Below are 19,984 nucleotides of genomic sequence, written 5' to 3'. Positions count from 1 at the left end.
TTTTCATCTGAATTTTTCACACGCTAAATCGAGGTGCTGTTGTTCTAATCATGTTTCATTATTTCTTTCAGATCATGCTGGATTATTTATGTGAATTTTCACATCAGACCAAGTAATTTAGATGGCTGATTCTTGATTAAAAATAGTGTCTGCTGCGTCCTTCTCTCTCGCTCACTCACCCTCCTCTCCACTCTCTTGCAGTGAAACCTTGATTTAAACACTGTGGTTTGCCCTTGTGTTAAGTTGATATCAACCATGGAAATATAACAGATAAAGGCATAAGTGTGTTTTCACAGCCACCAAACACAGACTGGATTAAAAGATGCTCTCTATTTCTCCAACTTGGCACAGCTGTGACGCCAGAGCTGTATGAAGCTCTCTGTTAGGGTGGAAGGATCCAGAGAGATTTTCAAACAGTGACAGAGCAAGAGACTCATACTCACTGCTTATTTACATCAGTTTGGTACATTCTATAATTTTTGCAGTGAATACAAATAAAATACAATGGACTCAGTGTGCAAGATTCTACAGTGTGAAGTTTTTTTTTTGGATTAGGGATCTAAAAAAATTGCATCTAAAAACAACAGACTGAGTACAAGGCTATGTGGAATTTTTTGCACTGAAATGTCTATATTAATTTGAAACAGACTAATCCTATGTTTTATATACAATGCTTAACAAATTTATTAGACCACCCTAACCCTAACCAAAGTAAGGTTTATGCCACAGCTGCCCTAAATTAACAGCATTGGTAGTTGCCAAAATCATTTTTTATGTTTCTGCAATGATTAATACACCAATATGTAGAAGCTCTTTAACCCAAATGATATTCTAATGTAAAATATAATTATTATTGTTATCCATGAATTTTCAAGTTTACTGATTTACAAAAAAACTGAAAAGATAGTAAAGCACATTATTATTTCTTGATTAATATGTCAAATTATAGTTATTTACTTGAATTCCTGAACAGAAAAAATAGTTTTAGTGGTTGAATGTTATGCTTGATTAATTTCTGACTTCTCAGAGAAGCCCAGTGAGCCGGCTCAAATTTGGGTGAATTCAGTTTGAAATCCCTCATTCCTGTTCAAAATGGTAAAACGTGGAGAGCTCACTGAAAATGAAGGAGTCCGCATTAAAGCACTTCATGATGCTGGATGGTCTTTGAGACAAATATGACAGGTGGTCTAATAAATTTGTTAAGCACTGTATATGAAACCAGAAAATTTCCTAATACTTATGGGTGTGAGAGGATGTGTCTTGTTTTGGTGGCTGGATGACAGAGTCAACAGGACATACACGACTTGTTTATCATTGTAATGGATGGCAGCAATGGATGTTATGTGAAGGACTGATACATAACGCAGAGGGAACTACAAGCTGCCTCTCTGTTGCCATAACTCATTCATATCTTGTGCTGTTGAAATGTAATTGACCGTGATTCTTTGATCCGGGTGTGAGTTCAACTGCCCACGCTCACCCATGTAACACAGAACTTCCGCAACCTTAATATGCCCCATTAAGCATTTCCAGGTTTAGTAATACCAGACCTGGAGCTCAGGGCACCAACCTCTACTATCTACTTCTTGTCTTGAATTGAGGACTCTGTTCATCAAAAACTGCACTCTGTCAGGTGTATTTGCTAAAGAGTGAACCAATGTTTTCAGAGCTTTGAGTAGCTCGAAGCGTGAATGTGGAAAGGCACTATTTATGGCTTCTTCCCTACTGTGTGAAATTTATCAGTGAAATCAAAACGTAAGTTTACTTTGTAGTAAATACAACTTATGGAGTGTCATTTTTAATTAACAGTCCTCATTTCAAAACAAACTGTAAGTAGAGGAGATGGGTGGAGCTGAGCACTACTGTTCTCTTCTCATCTTAGTGTGTTCATGTTTTTATTGACATTTCAAAACAGTTTTATGATAAACTGAAGTTCAAACATATAAACCAGCTTTGGAGGACAAGCTTTTGCAGCAAAACAGGATACTAAAAAATACCTGAAGCAGTAAGAACCTCAGGTTAACTCAGCTTAAATAAAGTGCACCATGAGTGCACTCTGGAAATCAAACACGCCTTTGACCACAGCTATGCTCAAACACTCAGATGTACTGTATCTGTGACTCAGCGTCAAACCTCCTGCTATCTAGGTGAATTTAAAAACAGAAAAGTATATAGAAAAAATACAGGCACCAGCAGCTTCAAGAGTGAACTACCGTCAGTCAGTCTAACCTGTTTGCAGTCTGAGGCCAGCAGGTTGAGGCTGCTGGTGGAGATGGTCAGGCTGATTGTCATACCAGCAAACTGCAGGTTACTTTTTCCCAGGATGGACGTCAGACTACGAGAGGAAGGCTGCGAAGGAGAAGGATGTCGTCAGTGAGTTACACACAAACAAGGTACACAGACAGCGAACAATGAAGGAATTTTTTTTTTTAACTTCAACAAGGCCTGATGGTCCTCTGAGTGCTGTGCACGAGCCTGTGGGCGTATGTGTGGAAATGCCTGTGTGTGTGGGTGTGGAAGAACAGCTGCAATTGTGAAAGTGATCCTGTCTCCAAGGCCAACTGTGACCAATGGGGAGTAGACAGGACAGTGTGCATACTGTAGCCAGGGCCAAGAGCATCACACAGTCTGCGCCAGTACCACTGTGCCAGCTCCGTTTGCCCCAATCCTCCTGCTGCTCTCATGGCTTTCATCCATATCTGCTCCTGAATATCTGGCGCATACTGTGAGAAAAAATGGCATCAGGATGGGATGCAGAGACTCAGCCACATTAACCTCAGTCCAGCCAAATCAGAAGGACTAGACTGCTTGGATCTATTCTGGTTTAAGTCCTACAAATGTGTTTTGTCTGTTATACTGCAATGCCAGACATTCCTTGGTCAAAAACCTTCTGTAGCAACAGGCTGCTGGATTTAGCCACCTGTTTTATGGACTGTTTGGGTGGACGTTTTTTAGTTTTACAGCAGAGCTGTGCACAGACACACATAGTCTTTAACCAGCAGACTGTCTGCTGCTGTGTCTGCTAATCTGTAGTGCTTCCCTGGCCTCACACTGGCTCCACACAAACTACAACTCCACCTCTCTAGCCTCCCCTGTGAGAGGATGGAGGGAAAACAGAGACCAGAGAGTGATTGGTAATTACCTGCGAGCAGTCCGCTAACCACAGAAGTGTACATTTAGCCTAAATCAAAGTCTATGCGTGTGTATGGGAGAGTGTGTGACAGAATAGCCAACTGACCACAGAGTGGACAATCAGGCTAAATCTAGCTCTTTGCAGAAAACCCTTCCCCATTGCTGCCCACTTAAGCCGTATAAATAAATAATGTCCTGTAAGGGTTTGTGCTGGTAGTGTGTGTAGTCTGTACCTTTCTCCTGCGTTGGGCTCCTTTGGCTCCGGGCACTGCCTCACACACCACAGAGATAGCCTCCCTGAAACATTAACGACGCACAAGAGTTAGAACAGCATGTCATTAACCCTCACACCTTCCCCGACACACAATTACGTGGATTAAATGAGATCAGGCACAAAGGAGGAGGGGGTGGGGTTGAATTTATCATCCCTGGCAACTTGACTCGTCTGTGCCAAGGAGACAAACATCACTACGGAAACCAGAAGGAAACCACCAGGATTCCAGAACATTCTAATTTAGGGTCTGGGAGAGCTGCAGGCGTGTATATACACATAGACACACACAATATACACATATGAGCTGAGTAGAAGAGAAACAAGCAAGTAAGCAACACAGAGCAGAAGCAGAATGGAAAGTTATTTGACCAAATAAAAAAAAACACATGCTAGGTGCATGTTTGTTTGAGTCCGACCACACTTGCCCCCACAGGCACAAACAAGATATGAAATGAGAGAAAGGCCCAGCTAGCAGGAGATTGTTAGCATGTAGTCTCACCTGGTGACCTGAGTTCTGGTGTTGAAGTCCAGCGCTCGCATTGACTGTAGCACCTCCACGCACCCCATGTACTGGTCAGGAAACAGGAAGTCCACACATTACATAAGACATTTCTTACATCACTGCAGGGGTGGAAAGTAACTAATTATATTTAGTCATGTTTCTGTAACTGAGTAGTTTTTTTGTGTACTTGTACTTTCTTTAAAAAGATATTTGTAGGCTCTTTAAGCCTTTATTTAGAGAGAAGAACAGCGGATAGAGTTGGAAATAGGGATGAGAGATTGGGGGTGAGATATTTGGGAAAGAGGCCACAGGCTGGACTTGAACCCTGGCCGCCCGCACACATGGGGCATGACCTCACTGCTAGACCATCTGTGCCCCATGTACTTCTACTTTAAAAAGTGATTTTAAAAGAGTCATTTCACTTTTACTTAAGTATAGTTTGAGGTAAGTATTGCACTTCAATACATTTTATAAAGCATCCATTACTGAGTTAAAAAAAAAAACAAAAAAAAACACTAGAAGTCAAAACAAGGTGCCCCAGACTTTCTGTCAACTACATGAAACTGGCCAGTAGTTTGGCTTTTACTACGCATGATGGTCAGTGTTACATTATATATTCAATTGATGTTATTGCAGTCTCAGCAAAGATCATATTTCCTTTTCAACCCCCTCAGGTATCTAAAATAACTACTTAGTACTTGGTGCTTTAAGTAAAATTTAAATGCAATACTTTTTATTTTTACTTGAGTGGATTTATAGACCAGTACTTTTACTTCTACTTGAATAAGTTTGAAGCAAAGTAACTCTACTTCACCGAACCTCTGTTGACTACAAAGTAGCACACAGAGGGAGAAAGATTCAAAATCACATCCCAAAACAGCTGCTGGACACAGCAAAACCTTCAGTGTTGATATTTCAACATTTTGAAGTTGATTTTTACTCCCAAACTGTAATTTTAACTCCATTCTAAGTGAAATGGTCGTCAGTGTTGAAGCTATTTGACATCTTGTTCCCCCAATGTTAGTTCAACACTGTAAAGTGTCAACTGGTCTAAGGAATATGTGGGCAGAGTTCCCATCTGTGTTCAGATTTGTTTTATATTTTTTAGTTTTGATTTTGCCTGTTGCCCTACTGGAGTTCTTTTGATCATGATTCCAGTTATTTTTTGTTGTTAGACACATTTGCACCACGGGTGAAGTTATCCACTGAATTTGAGTTACCAACTGTGACTTCAGGTGTTCCTAAAGCATAGTGCATATTGTTCACCAATACGCTTTGTCTTGCTATGAGGTTGACTCTGCGTTGTTCTTGGCAGAGGAGACACACCTGGCCACAAATTTTCAAGAGTTACAGCAGCTCTATCATATCGTGAAGTATTTGACTCTGTCTGAAGTGTAGTTCTACTATATGTAGTGTGCACCTAACCTGACACGGCAGATGGATTTGTTTCACACATCCATCTGGGAAAGCTTCAGTAGGAAAGGTTTGAGAAAAGTTAGAGGCTTTGAAAAAAACTCGGAGGGTGATTGGATGAACGTTCTGTTTGTCACATCTCTATGGGCCAATCAGAGAAACAAAACACATGATGTAGCCACTATCTAGCTGCGCATGCGCAGCTACTGAGGAATAACATGAAACATAGCAACTATAGACATGTAAGTACTTGACTTTTGTTGTTTTTGAAAAGAAAACAACTTACTGCTGTTCTTTGTTCTTCTTTTAACAAAGAAATGCTGTCAAGTTCTGATAAAACTGGCACTTTAGCAACATCCACGCTAATCTCTTCCTCCATAACTGCACCAGCTCTTGCTGCTGCTTGTTAACGTCACGACTCTGCTGCACCTGAAAGTACTGCCCCTCATTGCTGATTGGTCCTGTCACTTTCTAACCGGACCCAAACGGTTCAGATGGGAGCTTTGCAAGATGGATTCGCCAGTGAGAAACAAGGAAACAGGTGTATCCATCTGCTTTGAAAGGTTAGTGTGCACCCATATAGCCATTTTCAAAGTGTTCGATATAACTATAGATGACTTTAATTAACACTGTCATTTGCTGTGTATTATACTAAATTATAGAGGGGTGACTTTTCCTGAACAACCTGGTTGGAGATCTACTCTTGTTACAGCCAGTAAGGAAAGATCACATTTTACAGTACAACACCTCAGCAGCTACTTGGTACGTAAATTAAACTTTAAATTATATACTATAGTAGATTTACAGACCAGAACTTTTATACAAGTAGATTTTAACCAGAGTAATTGTACTTTTACTTGAGTACAATAGTCGTGTATTTTTTCCACCTCCAGTTAAAAGTATGTTTATGTAAAGAAACTGTCAGGGAAGTGAGATGTGCGATTGTATATTTTACTTTGGGGTTGGTAAGAGTGTGCCATTCACTTACTCGTACAGTGTAGGAAACACCAGTGGTGCTGACCACGCTGTCGGAGTGCAGCCAGCCACGGGTGGGTTTGTTGACAAAGGAGCCATGGCGCGTCCACTCATCTCCTCCAAGCTGCCCTCCTTCCACCCGTGCCCTCCTGGACGCCCCTCCCAGCCGGTTCATGTCCTGCAGGGGAGGTCGAGGAGGGGGAGAAGGAGCAGTTAGAATGGGAAGAGGGTGATGGAGCAGTGGCGGGGAGGAGCTAGAGCTGCTCCTGTCATCCCCAGAAGACTCGATGGGTGCCTGAGGCTGCAGCGGCCTGCTAGAGGCCTTCAGTCCAGGAAGAAGAGTGGCCGAGACACCCAGCCGAAGGGATCCCATCCTGGGGAAGAAAGAGCACAGGGTGGTGGGGCTGTTCTCGGCGGGGCGGGGAGAAGAGGGGGGCAAGATAGGAGTGAGAGACGAGGAGGAGAGAGAGGAAGGTAGACCGGGGGAGGGAGTGAGGGGGGTGGCAGGACTGGAGGGAGGGAATGAAGAAGGATTGGAGTTTGTTTCATCAGTTGAGCTCAGCGATTCACTTCGAAAGTGGGTGTACTTGGTTTTTGGGACAAGCTCCATAATGAATCTGCAGTGTCAGTTTTTTTTAATTTTATCTGCACAAGTCCACACAGGCTCTCGTGATTCAATCAAAGTTTCTTTGTCTTAGTACTCAGAGTTTTTCTCTAAAAGGACACACAGCCATCTGTCTGTCTCTCCCAGCGTAAGAGCTACATCCATCTGTCTGGCTGTCTGTCCTCCACTCCTTCCCAGGCACGCCAGTCCAAACTGCTTTAATAACTTTTCCCACAATGAAAGCAGGATGAGAGATGGCACGGCGGAAAAGTGGGGTGTCCCAGTTAATGGTTGAACGTAGATGATAAAAGTTTGTTTTTAGTGCACCAGTGCAGATCATGTTGTCATCAGTTCTTTTTTTAAATCTGCTTCAATGTTCATTGTGTTCCCAGGGACTGATGATGGTTTTAGCTCTCCAGTAAGGGTTTATCTTGGTTTTTTTGCCATAATGTAAAACAATATCTGTGAGTATCTCATCCCAACCTAACGGCCTCTGACAGAGGTCCAGTTATCCAGCTGTCGCCAGCACCATGGAAAATCAACACAAGTGATTGTCTCTCAACGCCCTCTTGCATGTATGTCTCACTGCACTTGTAGATGATGTGTATTAATATATGTGCGGCAGTATAAACCTTTCCTTCCCACAATGCTTCTGAGATTATTTCTTCATGTGAGTGTGTTGGTGTGAGCATGCGTGCATGTGTGAAGCAGCTCCCCTTGGCAGCTCTATCCTTCTTGACACGGGCCCATAAAAATCCTATTAGCAGCCAACGAGGGGATCGTGCACACCAACACAGCACCGACACACACAATACAAGGCTCCAATTGGTGGATACTACAGTGAGTACCTGCAGAGCTCAGTGAAGCCTACGTCTGCTAAAGAAGAGAGATGAAGCTTACTCATGTATGGCTAGAATCCAACGCAGCACGCCGTCTTTAACACCAACTTTTCAAGAGTACTGCATTCTGAAATCTCTCACCAGATTCCTGTTTTACTCTCTCTCTCTCTTCCTCCACACGGTTTCATGTCCCCTCTGAATGGCCCTGGCTCTCTCCCTCCCTGCGTCTCCTCTTTCCTCGTCTTCTCTCCTCTTCCAGATCACTTCTGGCACAGCCTGGTTCCCTTTCTCTGTGCCCTTGCCTCCCTTCTCTGTGTCTCCTCGCTTCTCCTGGAAGCCCTCTCTCTTCCTCCAAACGATGTACTCGGCCAACCTCTGTCTCTCCAACGCCTCCGCCCTCTCCCGCGCCACCACTTCCTCTCTCCTCTTCCAGATGATCTCTCTCTCCCCCTCACCCCCTCCCTCGAGTGCTCTCCCGTTCTCCAGGCTGTCCTGTTTAACAGTCCCCAATATATTAAATGGTAAGCCCTATCTGTCTGCCTCTCTAACTCTGAAGGTAGGGGATGGCTAGAGGCCAGGCATGGTCACCAATTTAGACACCAGTAGAAACCAGAGAGAAAAAAAGTAAGTAGTTAAGATTGGGCCAGCAGAGTTGGGCCCGTTCCTGACATAAGTTCCTGATATGGCTAAAAGAAGTGAGGCAGCCCTGCTTCAAGTGTGTTCCCTAAGACTGAAACCACCTCGGATAGATTTTCTTTGAACTGGAGCACCATTAGAAAGTGGTAGGTTCAATCTGAGATGTAATCTGTGGTTGATACAGTAATGTACACTGCAGTAGCATGGTGGTGATGTAACTCTGGAGAATGTAGGTCATTGGCTGATGACGACTACCGGTGGGTTTGTTGTGATGGTAATGAGACCTGATTGGTCCTGTTTGAACTCCAAACCCAGGGTTCCCTGAACGGTGCTGGAGGCTCGTCAAGAGCTGAACGTGAACTCGCTCACCCAGCTGGAAATGCTCTTATTGAAAGCACACACTCTTGTTATGCTGGTCTCTCTGTTCTTTCTCTAACCCTGTGACTTTATTACTGACTGGTTTAATAACAAGCCCAGATTATAGTCAGATACCTGAGAGAACAGTGTTGACACAGTCCCATATGATATGAACGAGCCAAGAGTTGGAACCGTTTCTGTCCTTATCTAAGGCAGGGCTTATCAAGCAGCAGGTTAACTCTCAGTTTACAACAAGCTACCACACAGACACTACACAACACCTCATTTTCTGCATAGTCCAACCTAGAAGGCAAACAACAGTCTGTTGACATTAACAGTCTCTCGCAGAGTCCCACGAACAAAACTGTCTGCAGCAGTTTGACCTCAGTGAGAAGCAAAGCTACACCTGCAGTGCTGAACTAAACTCACTTCACACTAAGTGCTGTGAGGCACAACTATTACAATCTGCTGACCTTTACTCGCTCCAACGAGACCAAAGTCTGCACACACCTTCCTAGACCACTTAGACAAGGTTGTAAATTTGGCACCAAAGTTTGTGTGATGCCAAATGAAAGGGATAGATTTTACACAAGCAAACATTCAGAACTCAACAGTGTCTGAAGTACAGCAGGGCCAGCTTGTAGTGGGCGCTGCACGCATGGCAAAGGAACAGTCGCCTACACCAGTCTAGCACCACAGAGGGATTGTCTAGCAATCTTAGCTAGCCATCCATCTGGTCTTGGCCAAAAAGCACCATGAAGGATCCAGTCACACTCACCCCCAAACCAGACAGGCTGGGCTGATCTCCAGAAAGCTGTAAAGAAGTATGGCTGGAAAGTCACAAAAGACACCCAGTATTTGGACAATCAAAGAGCATGCAGAACAAACAAAACAGTCTGTTGCTCCCCTAATAAAACAAAGTCCTTGTCTTTAGAGGAAATAACCTCTTAAAAAGGCAAGAAATCCAACAGAAATGGACTTTTACACTAAAGAGAAAATGCAGGTGTGTTTTCATACAGAGTAGTGCTGAAATGCTCAATGAGATTGAACCCTTGCGCTGCCCAAGGGGGTTTAAGTGCACAGAACACAGTGTAGGTCAGGTGACTGCAGAGGAGATGACCCTCTACATGAGGAGAAATCCCGAGTCACCTACACAGAGACAGCTAAAGGAAGAGTCTGTCTCAAACAAAGAACACTTAATGATCAGTAATTAGGACCCCGGAGGCAAAGCAGCTGCACAAAGTGATATGTACAAGTGAAATTAGTACCATAATCTCATTTATCCAGTCATTCCTGGTAATGGCACATCATCTTGACTGATGGAGATGGTAGCCGATAAAAGGTGAGCTCAGGACAAACAAGGCTGAGTCGACACTAGTAGACCAACACGCACAATGGGGAGGGGGAGACAGGTGACCTGAAACAACCCTGATTCTCGGCGACTACCGAGCTGCTCTTAGACAAAGACTGTCTGGTATAGAAAAAAAAACACCCTGTGTGACAAAGAAAGTCCTGAAAACTGCACACACACACAAACAACTAATCAAGTAAACTACTTCTTATCAACTTATTATATACAGTTATCTAATCAAACAGCACCAGTTTAAACAGATAAGAAAAGAGAAAAGAACTTTACATCTTGCTTAGTCTGCAGCTGCCGCCCGTTGCTATGGCAACAGACATTAAAAGAGATGCCTGCGGAGAAAATACACAGAGAAGTCCCGACAACCGCAGAAATTTTGTCAGACAAAGAGATAACTGCTCTGACAAATCACATGGCAGCAATTATTTGCTGCATCAAAACGCTCCACGCTGGACCTTTTTTTCATCCAACAGGAGGAAAAACAACCAACTTCAACACCGATCAATAGGTTTCAGGAAATGGTCAAAGTTTGACCGGCGTCACGTCAGCTATAAAAACCCAGTCAATGTTGACATCCCATGCCGGCTGCATGCACTGACTCCAGCTAGGGCATGTAAAAGTCTAAGTCTGGTATATTTTCTAACAGTACAAACAACAACAACACTAAACCTTAACTCCTAAAAGACAACAATGATGTGTAGAAAACTTGCATAAAAACAACCTGAATACTCTGTGCAGCAGCTAACAAAGATCATGATTGTTTAGCATCCTGCTGAGATCTTTTTCTCCTAAGAATAGAAAATCAAAAGTCACAAAGAGTCTATATTTACAAAAACACAAAAACTAATTCAAAGAGTTCAGTAGAAAGTGAGTCGAATCCCTAAGAGTTCCTTCTTTTTGAATGAATGATAAATCATTAATAGTTCCTTTTTTTGGTTTAAAAAGCTAGCATTGATAATCCATGGTGATTTAGCTAAAGCTGTGCTCCATATTCACATGAGCAGCTCATTAATTTTTAAACAGCCAAAGACTGTCCGGTCATCCGTCCTCTCCTTCCTCTTTCTGGCTCTCCGTCCGTCCACTCCCTGAAAAACGTGCTTCTCCTCTGATCCGGTCTTCCGCTCGATTAATTCACAAAGTCACTGCCGGCAGCTCCTCTCCATCTATCCTCTCCTCAGTTTGGCTGCCTCCTCTTCTCCTCTCTCTCTCTCTTTCAGCAGATGGTGAAATGGCAGTGCTGCCAGTGTCCACAATGGCACTCCTTCATTGTGCTCCTCTTCTCCCCCTCGTCTGTCTCTTATTCCCACTTTCCTTCCACCTCTGTCTGTTGGAGGGACGATCACGCTGTCTGTCTTCCCCCTCCTCTTCCCAGTCTGGGTGGGTGATGCTGCCTCCCATTTTCTCTCGTACCCTCTCTCTCTTTCTCTCTCTCTCTCACAAACACACACGCTCGTGGCTGCTGCCCTCCCCACCTCTTATCCTCCTACCTCCTTCCTGTTTCCTCCCCTTCCCCCCACTTCTCTCTGCAGCCTCAGTCATTTAGCAGCGAGCATGTGCGTGCACAGTAAGATGCTGCGCTCCTGCACATTAACGCTCACACTGTAGGGGAGATATGCAAAAAGAGAGTGAAAAGGAGGGGGGAAATGTGTGTTTGTATGTGCACATGTGGGGAGGGGGGTTGTTTATGTTGACCATTCAGTGCTCCTCCCTATTCATGTTTGGTAACCTGAGAAACAGGGTGAAAGAGGGAGAGGGATGGGAGAGAGAGAGAGGATGGAGACAGACAGAGCGAGAGTGCTGCACAAAGTGTGTGACATGAGGTCACTCAGTGTAACCTTGATGAAAGTTGACACATTCACAAAGAGAGACAGAGAATGACGAAACAAATATTCTTCTCATTTCTACATGACTAGTGCTCTCTAAAGGAAAGAACAGGTTATCACAAGGCAAAAATAACAACAGAGTGGAGCCATAGAGGCAAACAATAAGCAGAGATCTGAACAGATTAGACCCGACGCCGAAGCATATCTAGAAAGAAGGCAGTGTCGCGGAAAGCAGAGGAACCCACCCATAGAGTGACACAGGAACCCAGCAGAGCGGATAGTAAAGAAGTCCTCAAATGACACCCAAACATCGAGTCCCTGCAGTACTCCGTCTGACCACTATACTGTGTTCATTTAAGGTAGCAGTGCATTTGGGGACAAATCAAACAGCTGCAGAGCCAGACGGGCATTCCAGGTTAAAACTCCCCTACTATACATCACATTTATGGTGTGATTGGATCTCATAGATTGCAGTGTGATTGATAAAGAAGACAGCCCCCTCCACCAGAAGCCTGCACCATGCTTCAACTAAAAAACACAAAAAGTGGCTTAGGGGAGACAGAATGGTAAAACTTTTTTAAGACATTTCATTTATTCCTAAATTAACATAAAACTCTTCATTTGACACTTTATTGGGCTTACCAAGCTAAAGCTAATGTGCTATGTAATACAGCAACCCAGCAAATGATTAAAAATTCATGAAGGTTCAGATTTTCAGTGTTTGAACCTTGCAATATCAAAACAAACTGGAATATATCTTTCATGTGGGTAAAATTTATAGCAGGATAGTTAGATTAGTCATTTCTGGGTGCATTCAGCTTAAACAGTAAATCACTCAAACCTCAATAAATTTACATATAAACACAGTGCTGCACAATTACTCATGTGTGATTAGCCTCTGTGGCCAGATCTTGGTTTATCATGGAAGTACTAAATGGAAGCATTTTATTTATACTGCTGCAGGAGAGACTTTTTAATCAAACAAGCTGCCAAATATTTAATAAAAGCAGTTTTCTCTCTTAAATTCTCTGTAGGGTGGTGGGGCTACATAATGTATCACACTGGAGTGGTGCTTATAAGGCTGGGCTTTTTGGGGGGAATCTGTTGAATTATACTCCCCTTTCCTTCTGCTGCTTCAGCAAAAACTAATCTACACAAGAGAGGCAAAAATCCACTTTTTCATTTTGAAACTTTAACAATTACATTTTAATAAAGTTTAGTTATTAAAGTAGTGAAAACAAGAGAAAATTTGGGGACATCAAAAGATAATTTCTTTGATGATATTCTCATAGACTGTTTTCTCACACATAAAACTCCTGAAAATTTCCTGAAATTGTTCTTATGATCTGTTTGCTTAATTGCAAACAGCTGATGTTTCCTGTCACACCCCTAAAGTGGAGCAACTAGAATTATTCAGGAAAAATTAGTTTGACCTTTGTATACGTAATAGGGCTGCTTCATGATCTTTTCTGCTTGCCTGTATGCTATTTTCCACTTGTTTATTGAATGTAGGAATAACTCATTATCTTAGGTAGCCATGTAAACAGCATAACATGATATGCTTGTATAAAAGGTATAAATATCCTTCCCCTGTTAGGTCATTTTCACTCCTAATAGTTTGGGGGACTCGCTTCAGTTGGGGGGTTGATATTGCAACCCACCTTTTAAGTGGTTTGGCTTGCTCTCACACTACACTTGGTCAAACGAACCAAATCGCCTGGACAGCATCAAGCGGTTATAATCTCTACTTGTTTGTGGCGCTATCGTCCAAACAAAAAGCAATGGAGATTAAAAACAGAAACCAGAACAGAAACCAGAAATGCATCTCTTTCCACCAGGTTTTTCACCACATTGACAAAGGAGCAACACCAGAATTATGCTGTCTTGGGATTTCTAATGTTTTGGTGTTCATATAATATTTGTGTTTCACAAGATGGGCAAATTATGAGTAGCAAGCAAGGCGGCGAGCTGTCCAGCATATTGTTCTGTACATGAGATGAATGAATCAGAACTGAATAAAAAGGCAAGCCAAAATGAGATCAAGAGACTACAAGTGTTGCCACAGTTACACAGACGGCAAGCGAGGTATTGACATGTAGTTGAAGGTATTAAATCACTTATATAGACACGTTACTTATTACTCTTTATGCCACTTTGTGCCTTTGGTTCACAAGTTGGTCCACTTTGCTTTCACACCACAAATAAACAGCACAAGGGTTTGTTTGGAAGCGGAGAAAGACCCGTTTTCAAGCAGACCAGAGTTCACTTGTTTTAAATGAGCTTAGCACCACTCCAAATGAACCAAGGTAACAGACCAGGTGTTATTTAAAAAGGACCAAATAGGTCGGTCTAGTGTGAATGTGACCTTAAAAAGGGAGGAATATAGAAATGACTCAAAGCTTAAAAAGTGTCTGTGAAAATGGCACAGAACAGGTTTGCTGCAAGCAGCAAATCACTAGTTGCCATGTCAGACTGGGTGCAAGTTTGCTGCATGACAGCTGCGGTGCATGCGAGCCCTGGCTTAGGCTGTCATGCTTCAGACCAAGGATTTTTAATTTCCCGTCGGCTGCTGTTTCTCTGTGAGTTTTTAAAATGTTTTTCATTTTTCCCTAAATATGTCCATACTTTCGGGACACAAAAGTAGCTGAAGAATAAAGCATGTTCTTATATTTGCACTTTGAAAGGTTGGCATAGTTGTAACCAGCTCAAAATATGGCTTTTTGGTAGAATTTTTCTATGTAGAAATCACAACTTGCCCATTTGCAAAGAACCTTAAGCGGGCTTTGATGCATTCAGTCGCAACTTTATTATCATTCTTTTAATGGCTGTCCTGCTTCCTGCTGTGAGGTGGATTTGTGTAAAACTAACTCAGATTTCAGGGATGTTTTCCACAAAATTTTCAGGACTGCATGTGTAAAATGCTGAATTTAGGGCACTTATAGGGCACTATTATATCTTTGTAGATGCAAATTTACAAGATCTTTTGGCTGAGTGATTACTTTCTAGAGGGTCTGTTTGCTTTACTACTTTCTTAAAACCTCTTATCAGTGTCAAACTGTTATTCTGACCTTATTTGAAATTAGACTGTACATCCCCCTTGCCACTGCGTGTTTTTGATTAGCTGCTTGTATCATTTGAATATCTTACCATATATTCCATCGGCCAACACAGTCTGTGAGTCTGTATCCCTAAAAACACCAAATTGCACATCAGCACACTGTACACACACAATCACACACATACACGCAAGCAAACTCAAGAGCCAATCACAGCGTGCTCCAATGCGGCCCTTGCAGCTACTTGACTCCCAGCATGCTTCACTCCCTGGATCAGCTGTGGAGAGGGTCATGGGACCTCCTTGATGCAAAAAAAAAGAAAAAAAAAAGAAAAAAAAAAGAAAAAGCCAGTTGATTCAGCACACAGAGACATAACAGTGACGGAGGCAGAGCAAGAAGGAGAGGGAGAGAAAGTGACATAAAGCAAGAGAAAGAGGAGGATGATAATCCGGCGTGCATGTTGAAACACACTCTGTGGAATGAGAGGAATTAACTGAAAGGACTGCATGTGTAGGATGTTTGTGTCTCAGCTTGCCCGATGGTGTGGTTTTTTTCTATGCATGAAGCAGATGGACCGTCTGTCTGAGGAAGCTCCAGCTAGTCAGGATTTATTAGCTAGAGTCGGAGACAGAAGAGAAATTTGGTCCTAAATCTAATGCTTCAGGGCCACGTCTGATGTCTACGCTTATACCTCTGTCTCTGTGCATGAGCGTGTAATCTGATATGACGCATCTCACTCACCCTCTTCTGTACACTAGGTCCACCAAAGATGAATAAACGGGCCGAGTCACTGACCTTTTCCCCACTGGACTCCTGCCAGACGCTGCGTAACATCAGTTCACATTATAAAGATGAGACAGACAATGATGAAGACGATGAGCAAGGAGGGAATAGTGCGACGAAGGCATAACTCGCAAGGGGGAGCCTCTCTGATTGGAAACGACGTGCAAACAAGTACATACTGTATATTTGGACAGAGAAAAGGCAATCAAATTCCAAAAATTAGGGCCTGGAGTGAACATTGGATTAGGCAGGCATTCAGCAGGAGGCCTTTCTGCTAGTTTCAGAGCTCACCACGCACACAGCAAACATGTGAGATGGCTATTTTAAGTTGAGCCCCCCCCTCACCCTCCACCACCCCCTCTAACCACATCTCTATCTCCTTCCATCATTCCCTTCCTGCTGCCTCGCTCCTCTTACAACTTCCCACTAGCTGTAATGGTTGTAACAGACTGTTATTTCTTCACTGCAGTTCACAGAAAACTTTTACACTTCTTTAAAATTTAATTGAAAGTACCTACATTGAGTATCATCACCGTGAAGTGCTTAAAGTTAACATGAGATGTTTTTTCATGTCTTATTTCAATAATCTCTTCATGTTAGTGAGGACCTTTTAGGTTTCATCCTTTACTTCAGTAGTCTCTTTTTCTGCTGTGTAACATTTAGTCTCTTGTGTTTTAATTAAGCTCTTGTGAAGAAGTTCTGCTGGTTCTGCTTATTAATCAGGGTGAAATTAATACTGATGCTTTTTAATGCTTTTTAGCTACCAAGCAAACAAAACCATTAGCATAAAAACCGACTATATTTATATGATAGTGTGCTGCCATGGAGAAGGTGTCAGACTTTCTGATTAACAGCATGATGAAGAAATAAAGCTTTTTAAAAAATCTATCAGCCACGGCAATCCTGGCCAAGCTATGCTGATTTACATTCCCATCACCAGTTTGGGCGCACCAGGCTACGCCACGCCATGCCCAGAATGGTCCTGCTCTGGACCAGGTGCGCTGACCTGACCCCCTAGCATACCACAGAGACATCAAAATTCTTCATCATTTGGGGACACCTCAAAGAGGGGTTTAAGTAGCAACCACTGCACCGAACTTTGAAATACCTCGGGACAACAACATGGACAGGCATAATCTGAGCAGACAGCTACACCAAACAGTGCTTCTTCTTCCGATGGAACAAAACAATGCTTACTGAAGAGCAGCTGTTTAACTTCCCTGACTCAAAAACATTGTGTCATCAGCTCTAGATATGCCCTCGAACGTGTAGCTTAGTTATGGTGGAAAAGCACAGCCCCTGCTGCACTGGGCGGCCATGCCGAGTAAAACCAAGCAGAGCTAAGACGCTGACTGTAATGGAAACACCCTGTTAGGTTGTGCCTGAGTGGCAAAGTCCTTGATTAAAAAATTAGGCCAATCTTAAAGTGCAAAGAAAAACTGAAGTCCTGCAGTATTCACCTCTATGTTTTATTGGCCACCCATATGCAGAACTATAGTCCTCGACACACTGGTCGTGGTTCCCCATTCTCTGCGCATGCTTGGTGCATGTCTTCCCCCACTCTCTCTCCCCATATTTCCTGTCTTTCTTGAAAAATAAAAGAATGTTATTGTACAGGGGTAATTTTTCTATTACTTTTCCATTTTGGTTTAAAGATGATTTCTGCATGGTTAGTGGCACCGCTGACATGACTGCCAGCAGGCATGATGTAGCTGTTTGTCAGGAGGCTTAAGACCCACCGCAGCTCCACCTTTTTGTCTCAAAAGCCCTCCTCATTAAGTAAATGCCAGACGTCAATCAGGCTTTATACAATATTTCCTAAAGTCTATGGCTGCACACCCATGTATAGGGTGCCCATAGCTGCCCACCTGGTCCTCCAGGTACCAACACATCCAATACCTAGCAGACTGAATTATAACACAGATATAGATACTTTATTTGGATACCCCACCACCCCCATGTGACCACCTCCCACCCCAACTAAAAGGTAAGAAATATGATAAGAAATTTTTGAGATTCATCTATATTTATATATATATTTTCAAAAGTATTGATTCAGGCACCTTTCAGGCACTGGCACGGTATAAAAAGTATCCACTTAGCACTGGTATCAGAAAAAGCTTAGTACCCAGCCCTACCCATGGCACCTTCTATGTACGCCAGTCGCCACTCTCTCTTCCTGATTTCTTCTCTCCTTGCCAAATAACTGCAAAAAGCTCAAAAATAAATCTAAGAAACCAAGTTGATTTTGTCCTGTGAACATATATAGGAAAGAAATCAACAAACAGATAAAGGGAACTTATTTATCAACAAAGGGGCAAAAAATGGACAGAAACCAAAAGTTCCACACAGGAGCTTTTGATATTTTCTTTTGCTTCTTTCTAAGTTAATATTTTTTAATAGATTTAGAATGAACAAATAATTGTACAATTCAAGCCAAAGCAGATCAAGAGGTGAGAAGTGCCTTGACTTTCAGTTCCACCTGACAGATGCTTCTCTGATAAAAAAATTGTTGAAAAAATGTCAACCTCTTAAAAACACATTAACCATTAACCAATATTTCCTTTACCAGCTGAGGTGAACACTAACAAGGATTGTTCCTACTCATACCAACATAGCAACTTTACATCATATCTGCTTTATAGCTGGCTAATGAAACACACATTATAAATAGGGATGCATGATACAGGATTTTTGCTGATCTCTGATCTGCTGATATTCTACAAATCAAATTTAGCCAATACCAATATCTATAATGATATATAGTATAGTAGTTCAGACCTAAAACTTCAGTACTTAAAACACACTTTAAAATTTAACACTTAAACAGCCAGTGGTGAAAATGTACCCAATATTAGAGTGCATTGATTTTCATTAATAGCACTGATAGCACTTATTTAAGCACAGACAATACTCAGCTCATCAACAACAGAAAGAGAACTTGATCACTGTTGGATGTTTGTTAATTGTCTTAGGACCGACTGCCAAGTTCTGAAACTTCCCCACCATCAGACTTTTTTCAAAGCACAGAGCAAATCTATTGACAATTCACAGTAATTAGTTTTTTATTTCTTTTTTGCCTGTGGTATCCATGTTGGAGGTTAATCTATGGCTTCTGATTAAGGAGTGCAGCAATAGAGAGGTGTTTTCATGGCAATGTCTATTGTTCATTTACTGGTGTGAAATAAAACAGAGGGAAAATTGATGGTCTCTGAAGGAGTTCTAGTTATGAATGGCCATTTACAAAGTTTAGAATCAAGCAAAAATGTTTTTTCCTAAACAAACTTAAGGAAAAGTACAAAACCGACAGACATTAAAATTGTATGAATACAATTGAATTATACTTAAATATTGCATCATTATTTTAGATCAGTAGTTCAAAGTGGAAGGTAAGACACCCCTGTGTGTTTCAAGTCACAAAGAGTTGGGTGGCAAGATGATTTTCAAAAAAACTAAGAAAATGTCAAATGATATCAAATGGTATATTTTATGCAGTACAGTTTACAGTGCCTATAAAAAATAGGCTATTCACTCCCTTGGATGTTTTACTCTTTTGGTAATTTTATAAATCAGTAATGGTCAATATGATTTGGCTTTTAAGACAAAAAATATTCAAAAATCTTTGATGTCAAAGTGAAAACAATTTCTACAAAGTAATGTCAATCAAATAAAAATATGCAATATATAAGTGATTGCATAAATATTCACCCTGTTTAAAGAGACTGACATAATTCAATAGAGGTCCAGCCAGCTGTTGCTAGTAGTCTCACAATTAAGGAAGTGGGGAATCATCTGAGTGCAGTGAATGTGTCTCAAGTGAATGTAGTATTAAGACACCTGTGTCTGGAGGGTCCAGTCACTGGTTAATGGGTATTCCATAAAAGCACTCCAAATAAGGCTAAGAAAATGTTATTGAAAATTTAAAGTCAGTGGATGGATATAAACAAATTCCATGGCACTGAATATCCCCCCCAGAGTTCAGTTAAATCCATCATCAAAAAATGGAAGGAATATCCTCACAAACTGAGTGGCCACGCAAGAAGGAGACCAGTGAGCCATCAGGATACCTATGACTACTCTGAAGGAGTTACAAGCTTCAACAGCTGAGATGGGAGAGACTCTGCATACAACCACTGTTGCCCAGGTTCTCCACCAGTCAAAGCTTTATGGGAGAGTGGCAAAGAGAAAGCCACTGTTGAAGAAAACTCTTAACTTCAAATCTCAACT

At 42.0% G+C, this 19,984-nt stretch overlaps 1 protein-coding gene across 5 annotated transcripts in view; it reads right to left on the bottom strand.

Annotated features, from left to right (window-relative positions):
* Window positions 1-19,984, bottom strand: part of shc1 (SHC (Src homology 2 domain containing) transforming protein 1) — a 37,312-nt gene that overhangs the window by 11,449 nt on the left and 5,879 nt on the right. For 2 of the 5 annotated variants that reach the window (XM_041794024.1, XM_041794025.1), the window contains exons 2-5: window positions 6,310-6,474; window positions 3,906-3,976; window positions 3,366-3,429; window positions 2,230-2,349 (exon numbers count right to left, since the gene is read on the bottom strand). In XM_041794024.1, the coding sequence (XP_041649958.1) occupies window positions 2,230-2,349; window positions 3,366-3,429; window positions 3,906-3,976; window positions 6,310-6,471 (417 nt within the window). In that variant the 5' untranslated portion in view covers window positions 6,472-6,474. Of the gene's footprint in view, window positions 1-2,229; window positions 2,350-3,365; window positions 3,430-3,905; window positions 3,977-6,309; window positions 11,512-15,065; window positions 15,107-19,984 lie in introns of those variants that run through there. The other 3 variants (XM_041794023.1, XM_041794022.1, XM_041794021.1) reach the window with 3 other exon arrangements.

This window comes from Cheilinus undulatus, linkage group 8 (assembly GCF_018320785.1).
Source record: "Cheilinus undulatus linkage group 8, ASM1832078v1, whole genome shotgun sequence".
NCBI classification, from domain to species: domain Eukaryota; kingdom Metazoa; phylum Chordata; class Actinopteri; order Labriformes; family Labridae; genus Cheilinus; species Cheilinus undulatus.
The sequence above is the reverse complement of the archived record's forward strand: the minus strand, read 5'-3'. Positions and strand labels throughout refer to the sequence as shown.